The 13,784-nt window shown below is 56.5% G+C and overlaps 1 protein-coding gene across 1 annotated transcript; it reads right to left on the bottom strand.

The window, feature by feature from the left end:
* Positions 1–1,293: 1,293 nt before the first annotated feature.
* Positions 1,294–12,816, bottom strand: MMP14 (matrix metallopeptidase 14). Its single transcript, XM_063651411.1, has 11 exons — positions 12,727–12,816; positions 12,066–12,535; positions 7,414–7,562; positions 7,019–7,141; positions 6,337–6,644; positions 5,636–5,797; positions 5,183–5,343; positions 4,548–4,686; positions 4,277–4,427; positions 3,692–3,807; positions 1,294–3,345 (listed from the first exon to the last, which is right to left on the bottom strand). Exons 2-11 carry the CDS (start codon positions 12,171–12,173, stop codon positions 3,014–3,016), a joined length of 1,749 nt encoding a protein of 582 aa, XP_063507481.1. The 5' UTR covers positions 12,174–12,535; positions 12,727–12,816; the 3' UTR covers positions 1,294–3,013.
* Between the last annotated feature and the right edge of the window lie 968 nt (positions 12,817–13,784).

The following is a 13,784-nucleotide window of genomic DNA, read 5'->3' as shown; positions in this document are numbered from 1 at the left end:
TCCAGCGCGGGAGCCCTAGGCTCCCCCTCCTCTTCTCTCTGGCAGTCCCCCCTCCCCAGGCTCCTCCACTGGCTCCAGCTGTGTTTTGCAAAACTCCCACTGGATAACATCTGTAATTGCCTCCAGATGTGGACCACAAAAACACAAAGGGGCCATGAGCTCATCTTTGAGTTCCTTGCCACCCGCACAGACCCTACCACCCTCAGATGCCCCTGACTTCCCGTGCCACCTTATCAAGGTCCCCATCCCCTCCAGTAAGGGTGGTGGCGAGGTGGTGTCCAATTCCACTGCGACACACAGACTGCCAAACAGCTGTTGGCAGGGGAGGCGCAGGAGGCCAGGCGTAGGGTCAGGGTTCCTGGCAGGCAGGAAGGTGGGGTACCCCTTCTGCCAAAGCAATCACACTAACCAGCCCTGAATAGCAGCTGGATAGACTGACTGGCATAGATGGGGCCAGGACTCTGCAAGGCAGGCGGTGGAGGGAGTCTGGGCTGGGTGGAGGCAGGAAGGGAAGGGGGGTGAAAAAAAGGGGCTGCTCTCCTCCAGCTGAGCTGACTCAGCACTGAGCTGATTCCTCCCTCCAGGCTGGTTTCAGAGGAAGGGTGGGTGGATAGCCTGGGAACCCTGTCTGGGGCAGGAGTTTCTAAGGAAAGAGGAGGCAAAGCCTTGTTATTCTGCCCTTCCAACCTGACCATCCTGGTTCCTCCGGACAATTGGGATGAGATCTCTGTTTGGCCAGAGACAGGCTGCTCCTAATAGGCCCCGCAGCAACACCTATCTCTCTTTCTCCCTTGTTTCCTTCTGTCTTAGCAGCAGAGCCCCAGGCCTGGAAGAGGCTTCTTAGGTCCTGAGGGCTCGGATAAAGCCAGTGAGCCCAAGGCTGAATAGGATCATGGGAATCCCCCTGCCTCAGGCAGAGAGGCATGAGGAAACTGAGGGTCTGCGGGTGGATCACAGGACAGGGTAATGCAATTTAGGAAGATTTTCCAAGTGGCCTCAGCTTGACCACTTCCTCTTGTCTCTGAGCCTTGGGTCTCAAGGCAGCCTTTTAAGCCAGGTGGTGGGAGAGCAGCTGAGCTCTGTCAGCCACCCCGCTGCCCCCTATGGGTATGCCCTGCTCCCCAGCTCTGGCCCCTGAATCCCTTTAGTCCACTAAGAATAAACATACTCCTTTATGAAAAATGCCAAAGCCCCACCTCATGGAAAACGCTGCTCATGACGTGTGCCCTCCCCTCATCCAGCTCCTCTCACCCACAGCCCATCACCCTCTACAGAGCTCAGCCACACAAGGAATGTGAAACACAATTTATTCTTTGTGGAAAGGTTGAACAAGGTCAAAATTGTCCTTAGAGGGCACCGACCCAGCCCCGCCCTGCAGGTTCCTGGGGTCAGACGCCTCTGCCCCCCCACCCCCACCCCTCCCCATGCCCCTTGTTAACAAAAAGGAACGATTTGAATGGAATTCATATATAATAATTATAATAAAAATATACATTAAACAAAACAAAAAAACGAACAAGACAGAAATCTAGCCGAACTGCCAGCACCGTTCACCCCATTTCCCCTACCCCATGCCCCACCCCCCCGACATCCCTCTCCTCTTGCTCCCTCCACTGGGTCTCACTCTCCCAAGTCCCCGGTACCATGGCCACCCCCTTTGGTGGCCCAAGGAGACTTCCATGGGTGGGCTGGGCGGGGGAGCGAGAGGGCAGGCCACTGGCGGGACAGACTTGAGGGGTGCCGGCACCAGAGAAGCGTGGACCCAGCCTAAGTGAGCCTCAGCTCCTGCCCCTCACTGAGATGGTGAGCAGGTCGGGACAGCGTGGCCAGCCAGGCCCTGCGGCCTCTCATGAAGCCCCTCGTTCCTCGTTTGTGTGCCTTCTCTGCTCCTTTCTCTGGGCTGCCCCACCCTTCCCCTCCACGCCGCCTGGGCAGTAAGGACAGGGACCAAGAGGAGCAAGCGTGCCTTCCTCAGGGCCCTTCCTGAGAGCGCCACAGCCCACCCTGTGGCCCCCTGCTTGGCCTGGCCTGGCCTGCCCGGCCCCAGCCTTCCAATGCTGCTGCACGTCCTCATTTTCCTTTTTGGTCCCATCCTGCCCCCTCTGGCTGTTCTGCCTTTGGGCCTCAGCCCCAGTTGCCTGAGTTTGGGCAAGGTTCTTTCTGTGTGGCCTTCAGGCTCACCCCCAGGGCTGTGACCCGGGCCTCTCCCGCTGGCCCCACTCTACCTGACAGCTGCACCCCTGGTTTCAGCTCTTCTAACTGTGAAAGCCCCATCTAAGGCTAACATCCGAGAGGCACAGGGCTGCTAAGGGTTTCTTCTGCCCATTTAGTCCCCAGTGGCTCAGGCTCCTTCCTCGGAAGTTCCCTGGGGTAGGTGAGGCAGAGGCAGATCTCCGAGGAACTTGACTGACTAAGCAACGAAGACCCTCTCTGAGTTTTCCTCCCAAGGTCTTAGGGTGGCTTGGCAGTCCCCACCCCCTCACACAGTCTCAGGGTCTCTACCCCCAGCAAGATTAGATTCCTTTTAGCCAGAAAGAGTAGTGAGAGGCTGCCAATTGGGTACACCTGGGGCTTTCAGGGCTGGAGTGCCCAGAGCCTCCTGAGGTCAGAGTTCAGAGGTTAAGGTATGTCAGGGGATGGAAAAGGAGCAGATGACCCCATGTGACCTTTACCAGCGAGGTCTGAGGGTCCTGCCTTCAAGTGCAGAGCCCCCAACACATTCAGATGGGGCTGGACAGACACAAAGCTACAGGGTTCCCCTGAGGGGCAGAAGCTGGAAAGGGCCACCCTCCCACTCAGCCCTCAGGGGACCCATCTAGGGAAGATGCAATGCCGGGGCAGGGGTGAGGGAGGCGGTCAGGGTGAAGGAGGCCACCCAGGGGACAGAGAGAAGCAAGGAGGCTGCGGGGAGGGGGCTCGGGACGATGGGAGCAGCCCACCCACCACCACCTGCTGCCACTGGCCTTCAGAGGCAAAGTCCTTGTGGTAGGAGTGGGCGGGCCGGCGGTGGGCGTCAGACCTTGTCCAGCAGGGAACGCTGGCAGTAGAGCAGTCGCCTGGGGGTCCCATGGCGTCTGAAGAAGAAGACTGCAAGGCCCACCGCCAGCACCAGGAGCAGCAGCAGCACGGGCAGCACCACGGCAGCCGTGCTCACCGCCCCGCCGCCCTCCTCGTCCACCTCAATGATGATCACCTCCGTCTCCTCCTCAGTCCCCTCATCCGGCCGGCCTCCCGATGGGCAGCCCATCCAGTCCCGCAGGGCTGACTTGGGGTAGCCCGGTTCTACCTTCAGCTTCTGGTTGTTGAATTTCCAGTATTTGTTCCCCTTGTAGAAGTAAGTGAAGACTGCAGGGGGTGAATCAGAAGGTGGTAAGGAAGGGAAGACCCAAAGAGAGGAGAGGAGAGGAGAGGAGCGAGGGAAGCTCTGTTAATGTGAGGGCAGCTGAGCTTCCCTCCACCTTCCCCAGCATCAGCTTCCTCAGCTGTATAATGGGGGTGCTTATAGTACCAGGTTGGAAGGTGGTGGGGATGAATGGGCACCATGTGTGGAAGCACCTAGCCCAGCGCCTGGTATGTGGTATTATCATCGCCATTGTTTTCCACACCACACTCCCTCAGGCTTCCCTCCCACTCTTCCTCAACTCCCTATTCCCACCCTTCTCTCAGTGACACCTTCCCTTACCCCTCTCACCTTCATCGCTGCCCATGAATGACCCTCTGGGAGACTCAGGGATCCCTTCCCAGACTTTGATGTTCTTGGGGTACTCGCTATCCACTGCCCTGAGCTCTTCGTTGAAACGGTAGTACCTGGGGAAGGGGAAAGGAAGGGAAGTGGCGGACACTGGGCATGTCCCAGAGGGTGCGAGACCCGGATCGAATCCACCAGTGGGCAAAGGATAGCTGTGGACAGGGCGGGGACGGGGGTTTTGAGTAATAAGGGCCTGCTGCTGAAAGCGGCGGAAGGTGGGGGTGGAAGGGAGGGCCCAGGCTGCAAGGAGCCACCAGTAGCCCTAATGACAGTGCCTGGCTGCTGGGGTGGAGGCACAGTGCTGGGGGCAGGAGGTGCCAAATGACCAGGTCTGGAATGACCCGGTCACATCCCACTCACACAGTGTCCAAAGGAGGCTGCCCATTTCTAGGCAACAGCAGAGGCTCAGCTAGCTCCTTCTCCAGGGAAGCATCTTGGGGGTAAAGTGGGTCTTTCTCCAGAACTGAGGGAATTTGGGGTGGTGGTGGTTTCTGAGGGAGGCCTGGGATTAAGGGATTGAGGTATTACTTGTTTCCACGGAAGAAGTAGGTCTTTCCATTGGGCATCCAGAAGAGAGCAGCATCAATCTTGTCGGTAGGCAGCCCTCGGCCCAGCTCCTTAATGTGCTTGGGGTAGCCAGGTTCCAGGGACGCCTCATCAAACACCCAATGCTTGTCTCCTGGGGAGGACAGGAGGGCAACGTCTGGGTTCAACTTAGGCTCTAGGGACTTCAGAGGAAATCAGCACCTCTAGGGAGACCCTCCTCACTCCCAAAGACTAAAGTGGAGTGCCTGGTTACCTTTGAAGAAGACGAATTTGCCATCCTTCCTCTCGTAGGCAGTGTTGATGGACGCAGGCAGGCCCCGCCAGAACTGGCCAATGGGCATTGGGTATCCATCCATCACTTGGTTATTCCTCACCCGCCAGAACCAGCGCTCCTGGAAGCCAGTCAATGCAGGAAGAGTCCATTATGTCTTGCGGCCTAGGTCTCTGGCTCAGTCCCCAAAGCTCCCCCACTGCTGTTTGTTCCTCAATTTTAGTTTTTAGTCCAGCTGTTGTCACTTCCACCCAGCCGCCCTACCGCAGAGTCCCCCCCGCCTCTTTTTTTGAGATGGAGTCTTGCACTGTTGTCCAGGCTGGAGTGCAATGGCCCTATCTCGGCTCACTGCAACCTCCGCCTCCCAGGTTCACGCGATTCTCCTCCCTTAGCCTCCCAAGTAGCTGGGATTATAGGTGCCAACCACCACACTCGGCTAATTTTTTGTATTTTTAGTAGAGATGGGGTTTCACTATGTTGGCTAGCCTGCTCTCGAACTCCAGACCTCAGGTGATCCGCCTGCCTTGGCTTCTCAAAGTGCTAGGATTACAGGCATGAGCCACCATGCCCAGCCCATAGAGCCCTTTTGTCTTTCAAACCAGCCCACTTCTTCTCACCTTGAAGACAAACATCTCCCCTCGGAGCATGGCCACAGTGTCGAAGTTCCCGTCACAGATGTTGGGCCCATAGGTGGGGTTTTTGGGCTTATCAGGAACAGAAGGCCGGGAGGTAGTCCTGGGTTGAGGGGGCATCTTGGTGGGGAACCCTGACTCACTCCCTGGGGCAGAAAACACGAGGGGCATTTCAGACTTAGGAGGAGAGAGGGGAGGGAAGGACAGACAGATGGGCAGACAATACCCTTGGAAAGGTGTGGATGGGCTTCTAGGGGAGGCTGAAGCAACCAACTGGGAGGTGACATAAAAGATGGGCTCAAAAGTGGAGCTGACAGAGGCAGGGTCAGGTTGGCAGGGGGCGGTGTGGAGACTGCAAGGCATAAAAGAGGGGAAATGCGTAGACCAGGAGAGAACAAGCAGCAGAGGAGGGAGCAGGCATGGGTATAGACTACTCGCCATAAAGTTGCTGGATGCCCCGGCGGTCATCCTCGGGCAGCACGAAGTTCTCCGTGTCCATCCACTGGTAAAAGGGCGCCATGATGGCCGAGGGGTCACTGGAATGCTCGAGCCCCAGGGCATGGCCCAGCTCGTGCACAGCCACCAGGAAGATGTCATTTCCTGGAAGGATGGGGACAGTGACGATAGCAGCCTGAGTCCCTTCCCTCAGCCTCCCTGCTTCCCCACCAGCAGCTTTGGTTTCACCTCCAAGCCTGCTGCCCGTGTTTTCAATCCAAAGTGACCAAATTCTGAGGTCCAGCTTTTTATCTGGCATTTAGGCACAAAGCCAGTCAGCAAGCTCCTCTGGGTGGAGGTGAGAGAGTGCTTGGAAGCAGGACCCCCATCCCGGGAAGACCTGTGTTAGGGGAAGCCAAGGCCCTCTCTAGTCCCCAGTTTCTCCCGGGAGCTAGACATGACATCGGTCTGGAAAAGTGGGCGATAAGGATGCTTTGAAGTCTTTGACTGGAAAGCCAGTCAGTGGGTGAGAGGGGGGACCAGATGTAAATGGCTCAAACAGGACTCCTGCTTTTGTCAGCAGTTAGACCAGAAGGTCTTTGTGGTCCCTTCTAGCCCCGAGATTTTGGAAGGACGGAGGGGAACCACCCCTACAAATGACTGTTGGCTTTTTCCAGAGTAAGTCCCAGGGATACTTGGCTCACCATTCAGATCCTCATTCCCGACAGTCCAAGGCTCGGCAGAGTCAAAGTGGGTGTCCCCTCCAATGTTGGGGCCTGGGAAGTAGGCATGGGCCAGGAAGCCGCCCTCACCATCGAAGGGCGTGCTGTCGCCATGGAAGCCCTCGGCAAAGAAGATCATGACGTCGGCCTGCTTCTCATGGCCCTCACGGATGTAGGCATAGGGCACCTCGCGGAAGCGCAGTGGTGTGGCGCTCTCCCACACGCGGAACGCCTTGCGAATGGCCTCGTATGTGGCATACTCGCCCACCTTGGGGGTGTAATTCTGGATGCTGAGGTCCAGCCACGTGGGGAGAGGATGGGGTGTGTTAGGATAAAGAGGGGCAACATTCTCCTTTCCTGCACTCTCCCAGGTCTGACTGTGCTGCCCAGCCACCTCTGCCTGACCCAACTCTTCCTGCTACCTCATGCACGACGCCTCTGTCTCAAGAACAAGGGATCCTCAGCCTTTGGCTCTCTGGCACTGGGGTGCACCCTTGATGGCTACACCTCTCTCGAGGATGAGAGCCATTTTCCTCCCCACTCCCAGGGATGCTTCCCAGGAACTGAGGGGAGTGGGGCAGGAGGTCTCTGAGTCCCTGCATAAGCACAATGGGTAGGGAATAATAACCAGATGTGAGAAAGGTTGCTTGCCTGTTGGACTCACCAGAAAGTGATTTCATTATGTTGCCATTTGAGACCCTGGATGGCGTAGCGCTTCCTTCGAACATTGGCCTTGATCTCAGCCCCAAACTTGTCTGGAACACCACATCGGGGGCGCCTCATGGCCCTGGAGTGGGTTTGGGTGTGAGGATTGGGATCAGTGCAGTGTATGAAAGAGAAAGGTCTCCACCATCAGTGTTGGGTGAGACTTGCTGTGTGTCAATGTGGGGAAAGGCCAAGGTTATGAGGTCAGGGTGAACATGAGAGGGTCAGGATCAGCACGTGGGGATGAGATATGGGGGGTGGGGTGCACAAGCCAGGCATTCAGGTAGGAACATCTCTGGCGGTGGCATTGTCAGTGGGTGCTAGGCAGAACTCCTGCCAGGGTCTAGCACTTACTTCATGGTGTCTGCATCAGCTTTGCCTGTTACTCGCAAGCCGTAAAACTTCTGCATGGCAGCGATGGCCGCTGAGAGTGACTGGGGTGAGCGCTGTGTGTGGGTACGTAGGTCCCCGGGAGGCAGGTAGCCATATTGCTGTAGCCAGGCCTGTAGGGAAAGGGGTATGGCTTAGAGTGTCCCTACCTGGCCCATGGGGTGCCTCTACCTCCCCCACAATGCCCAGCATACAGCCTTGGCTTGGTAAGGAAAGGGCAGTGGGTTCCCAGCTTGGCTCCGGCAGCAGGTCTGGAGGAACTCCCAGGCTAGACCCGATCTCTGGCCCAGGCCCCAGTAGGGCTTGTCCCCTCGGGGCTATGGGCCCAAACAGGCTCTTGGCTGTAGCTCTCTTGAAAATGAGAGAGAGCCCTGGTGGTTTAATGGGGTTCTGAGATGTCTTCTCAGAGCTGTGATTCCTTCTAGCACTTTTCTCCCCCATGTCAGTGTTCTTGCAAATATAGCATGTTCCACCTGGGAATGGGCTATGCCCATGATGGGTGGGGAGGGGTGTTGACAGGCTGAGTGAGCTCTACTATTGGGCTTGACCTGAGGCCCTCCTGGGATGGGAGTGCCATGTCCCCAGGACCCTCACAGCTGAGATCTTTTTAGAAAGGAGGGCACAAAAAAGAGCTAGAGCTAAGGCTGGCTGCTACAAGGGGAAACTAGGATGTGGTAAGAGGTATGATCCAGCTGAAGCCAGGATCTTGCTGCTGTCCTTATCCAAGCAGCATCTGACCTATGGCTTGGAACCTAAAGGCCTATTTAAGATTCTCAGCAGAGGCCGGGCGCGGTGGCTCACACCTGTAATCCCAGCACTTTGGGAGGCCGAGGCAGGCAGATCACGAGGTCAGGAGATTGAGACCATCCTGGCTAACACGGTGAAACCCCGTCTCTACTAAAAATACAAAAAAAATTAGCTGGGTGTGGTGGCGGGCGCTTGTAGTCCCAGGTACTCGGGAGGCTGAGGCAGAAGAATGGTTTGAACCCAGGAGGCGGAGCTTGCAGCGAGCTGAGATTGCGCCACTGCACTCCAGCCTGGGCGACAGAACGAGACTCCGTCTCAAAAAAAAAAAGATTCTCAACAGAGGAAGTGGGAGATAGGGGTGGAGGAGGAGACTTGGTGACTGCATTTTATTTCAGGTATGTTGTGAATTGGTCATAATATAAAGGCTGGCATATTGCCTTAAATTAATGTTAGGTTTTTGGTGTTTGATTAAAAGGTACACACACTGCAAAGCCCTGTTGAGGAGAAAGTCAGCCTTTACTGTAAGAACAATGGAGTATTTTCTTAAAGCCTCAAAGTAAAACAAGCCAGGCTGGGCGTGGTGGCTGACGCCTGTAATCCCAACAGTTTGGGAGGCTGAGGCGGGCAGATCACCTGAGGTCAGGAGTTCGAGACCAGCCTAGCCAACATGGTGAAACCCTGTCTCTACTAAAAATACAAAAATTAGCCGCTCATGGTGGTGGGCACCTGTAATCCCAGCTACTCGGGAAGCTGTGGTAGGAGAATTGCTGAACCTGGGAGGCCAAGGTTGCAGTTAGCCAAGATCGCGCCACTGCACTCAGCCTGGGTGACAGAGCCAGACTATGTCTCAAAAAAAAAAAAAAAAAGTAAAACAAGCCAAGTTATATATGAAATATGAAGATGCTTGGATTCTTTTATGGGGAGAAGACACCACCCAGATAGCTCTAGTCCCTGCTCCAGCTTTGCTTTCTTAGGGAGTTCGGGAAGGGACTGTAGGTTGCCCAGGACGGGACCTTGGAGGGGAGATGGGGGAGGCTGCTGTTGGGCGCCGCATCTCCTAGCCAAGGCCAACAGGATGGATTGCCACGTGGCCCTTCACCTCTGGGCTCAGGTCCTGGTGATGGGGCAGTAGTCTTGCGTGGGGATTGGGGGTGACTCAAGAGCAGCTGACTGGGGACCTGAGCCCACAGGGGCAAGAATTGCAACATGGTTCTGGGAAGTGATCCCCCAAGGCTGATGCGAGCTAGAACCCGAGATGTAAACAACCCAGCCTTTTCCCAGCCAACAGTCTTGGCTAGAACAACCCTAGCACCACCTAGCTCTGAGGCTCTGAGAGCCCCTCCTCAGGGGTAGAGGAAGGAGTGACATTTAACCTTTGGTATACCAGAGGGAGCCAAGCAGGGCACACCAGTCCGGGGCTGCTCTCAGGGAGCTGCAGGCTTGCCCTGACCTGTTCTGGCTGATGGCACAGCTAGTGCCTGGGGAGGCCTGCTGTGGCCTGTGCCTAACTATGCAGGAAATGTCTTTTGCCCCTAGCCTACCTGTAGGATAAACACACCCCAGGCTTATGACCCTTGGTTGAGGAGCAGCTGCTTCAGGACTTGGGGAAGGATGGGACTGGTCTACTGACGCTGGAAGGCAGGAGGACTGAGGCCAGGCCCCCTCAACCCTCAGAAAGCAAAGCTGAGAGAATTCGCCTAGAGCAGAACGACAGAAGGAAGGGCAGCACAGAGATGGGGAGAATCCACACCCCGGAGCTCTGGGGGAAATCCCCTCTGGAGTCGTTCAAGAAGCTAGGCGGGTCTAAATATTCACACCCACAACCTCCACCCCATACCCTCGGGAGAAAAATGAAGGCTCAGTCAAGTGAAGGACTCCCCTGGAGTGAAGAGAGCCGCAAGGCCTGGAAAGGAAGTGCCCCCATCCCTCTCCTCCCCCCAGGCCTAGGCAAGTTTCTCTCCTCAAAGAGACTATGAGGTCGAAACCACAGAAGAGAGGACTCTTGTGTCTGCGGCTGGGTGGGAGGAAGGGCCCAGCGCCAGACAGGCCATGGGGAGGAGAGGGCTGTCCTGGAGCTGGTGCAGGACTCTGGAGGCCTGGTGGGAGGGACCCAGCTGCATGAGGCCTGCACCACCCCAGCTTTCCCTCCACACTGGCCTGGAGAAAAAAGCAACTATGTTGGGTCAAAGAACTCAGTTGGCTGGCTTTGTCTTTGCGAATGAGAGATGCAAGGTATCCCCTAGGAGAAAGTCAACGAACACCTCCCACCTTGGCTTAGGGGTCCAGGGGAGGGTGGGGGACCTCCAGCTCTGCAGTAGGCCCTGTATCCTAGCCTCTGGGGCTGCTCCTCCCTCCCTTCTAGGGCCCAGAAGCAAATGGTGGTTCTGGCACTGGGACCGCCCATGACCCAATTAAAACCGAGCCAGGGCAGCCGCCCCTCCCCTGGCGGACCCAGCAGAGCAGGGGAGGGAAAAAAGGCAAGGCAGTGAAGTTGGCGGTGGGCAGCTCCCCAGATGCTCAGGCTCGTTTTGTTAGGGGCGCTCCCTTTCAGGTCTCAGAGGAGGACTCTAGGCCTGGGAAGAGGACGACTCCTCCCGGACAGTCAGGCTCAGCCTCCAGCACCAGGGCAGGTTTTTACTCTCCCTGATCTCTGAGCACTCCACGTTTCGTCTTCCACCCCCATTCCTGGGGCCATACTTTTCCAGTCGGCCCCAGACCCTTTCAGGGACGGAGAGAGAAGACAGTATTCTTTCCAAAGAGTTTTCTCCGGGGTGGGACCAGGGCGGAGAAGCTAAACCCAGATCCCATCCCCCTTCTAGGGCCCTTCCTGGTCCCTCCCGACCGCACCCAGGCCCTTGCCAGGCTGAGTGGGTTGAGATGGCCCAAAATAAGAAGCTCATTAAATCCGTCTCCCACCTTCACCCCAAAATAAGAGAGAGAGAGGAAAAACCTCCTCAGACAACTCCCACGCAGCTTCCTCTGGGGCCCGGTGGGCCACCGTCTGGGCCGGGGTGGGGGTGGGGGGCGCCCGAGCCAGCCGCGACGTGTGAGGGCACCCGGGACCAGACCCTCTCCCCATTCCCCAAGCGACGCCCCCAGGCTCCCTGCAATTAACACAGAAAAACAATTAACAACAAAAAGGGCCTGAAGGCGCCGACGCGGGTGGGGGATAGGGGGAGGCAGCGACCCGGCCGATCGCCCGGCTCACAAGGAGAGCTTTGTGTGTACGGAAACGCGGCCAGCGCGCCGGCGCTGCGACCCTCGACGCCAGGGATGCGGGTAGGGACACAGCGGGGTCCTCTCGGGGAGACGGGGGCTGTGGCCCTGGACGCTCGGCCGTCCACCCTCGACCCCCACCTGGCCGCAGACGCGTCCGCTGAGGGCCTGGGCCACCCGGGGAGGCCGAAGCGCCCATCGGAGGGCGCGCCGGCGGGAGAGCGCTGGAGAGCTGGGAAATCGAAGAAACAACAAACTCTCGCGCATGACGAGGAGCCGGGACAGCGCGGGGTTTGAGCGGAGTCCAAATGTTTATCAGGCGGTTCCAGAGCTGAGCGCAGAGCCCAAGGGAATTGGGGAAGGGGGAATTCGCCCCAGTTGTAAAGTTCTTCCAAGGACTGGGAAAAAAGAAGGAATGGGAAAGAGAGTCGGCGGCGCAGGGGGTGGGGGCAGCTGGTTGGAAGCGGGCAAAAGTTGGATCGATCTGGAAGTTTGGAGACGAAGAGGAAAAAGAATGGGAGGGGGAATCCTGCAGGCCTGAGCAGCCGAGATCCCAAAAGCCCTCCTCTCCGAATAGAGGCTGTCCCCTTGGAGACCCCCGGGCTCGCCTCCCGGCGGGCGCGACTCCGGGAAGGGCCGGGGAGCTCACTTACTTCGGGGCTGAAGCTGCTGCTTTGGGCCGAGCCGAGGGAGGCGAGCGCGGTGCCGAGCGTGAGCAGGGGGAGCAGGAGACAACGGGAGGGTCTTGGGGCGGGAGACATGGTCCGAGACCACCGGGTCAGCCGGGCAGTGTGGGCTCCGCGGCCGGGCCCACGCCCTGGGGTCGCACCGCCACTCCCTCGGGGCGCCTTTGTCTTCGGTAGGCACTGAACTTGAATTCCTAGACCGCTGTCGGCTTGGAGTTAAAGGGATTGTTCCTCAAAGTGCCTGTTTGCTCTTCTCCTCTTTTCCGGTTTTTGATCTTTCTTCTGCTTAGTCGGCGAACTGGGGTCTGGATCCCTCTCTCGCTCTCTCCTCTGGTCCCTCCCTTCTCCCACAGCCTCTCCTCCGTCCCCGCCCCAGTGCCCTCCTTTCCTGGTTGGGGACGTGGTTGTTTTAGCCTGAATCCAATTACAACCAAGAACTGGAAGGAAAAAAAAAAACAAACCCCTCTAGGTTGCCTTTTTGTGGTGCAGGCTGCCATCTGCAGGGGTTGAGGCCACGGTGGACAGCAGGGGGCTGTAGGGGGATCTAGGGGACGGGATGTGGGAGACTTTGTCCCCATAAGCATATTCTGAGTGGCTTGATTACTCTGGTATTCAGCATTTGTCTCACCTCAGGGTGGGAATTATTGGGGGCTATGTGGCTAGGGGCAACGAGGAGCTCAGAGTGTGGGATGGTGGTGGGGTCTTCTTCCATGCCCATGAGACCTGCAGAGGGAGAAGGGGCCAGTTTACTAATAGGGGGTTATCTTCTGGGCCCTGTAGACAACTGTCTATGTCCCTCCCTCTGCTGCTAAAAAAATCCAAACTATAACCCAACTACCAACAACAAACCCCACAACCATACTGGATCTGTGGCTCCAACCTTTGTACAAAAGACAAAGGTGATTCCTTTATTGTCATTTGTAATGTGGCTGTACCTTTAATTGGAACTCGCTGGGAGGAAAAGGGTACAAGGCCGTGGGATCTGGGGGAAAGCAAATCAAGTTGGGTGAAATTATTGTAAAAGAAGGGATTGGGAGTTGGGACTCTGGGGTTTAGTTCCACCTCTACACTGAAAAAGGAGGCAATTCTTAAAGAGTATAATCTCCTTTAGGGACTTACTGGACTCAGAACAAAAGGTGGAGGTATGTAGGGAAGGGACAGGGCAGGATAAAGCTGACCGTGAGAAAGGGAAACAGATGAGTTGGGAACTAGACAGATCTGGAAAAGCAGCACAACAGAAGCAGGAAAAGTGTGGGAGACAGAAAACTAGACTATCAGCGAAATCTAAGATCCAAGAATTGCATTTGGTCAGTGAGAGAGGACGGAGGTAGTGCGAGGAGGAAGGGAGAAGAAAGCAAAGGAAGGAATAGAGGAAGGTGGACAGAAATTAGGTCAGGTAGGAAGCTCCAGAAATCCTAGGGATGCACTTCTGTAGCAGAATAGAAGTCTAGTGCTCAGTATTGTAATGAAAACAAAGGTCTTTTGCCCTCAGATTCATGATCAATAAAATGAAAAGCTTTTCAGGTCCTGTGGAGCCTCCAGGTTTGTGGGAAGTATATGGTGTGTGTTATTAAACAGCTACCTACCCCACAGTGACTGAGGGCTGAGCCCTTATGTAGGGCTTTCCTACACAAGCTGGCGTTGGGAGGTACAGGCCCCTCTTCAACCCATCTCTGGAATGCAGTC

The sequence above is a fragment of the Pongo pygmaeus genome, chromosome 15, assembly GCF_028885625.2.
Source record: "Pongo pygmaeus isolate AG05252 chromosome 15, NHGRI_mPonPyg2-v2.0_pri, whole genome shotgun sequence".
Taxonomy (NCBI): domain Eukaryota; kingdom Metazoa; phylum Chordata; class Mammalia; order Primates; family Hominidae; genus Pongo; species Pongo pygmaeus.
Note: the sequence above shows the minus strand (reverse complement) of the source record. Positions and strands in the feature narration are given on the sequence as shown.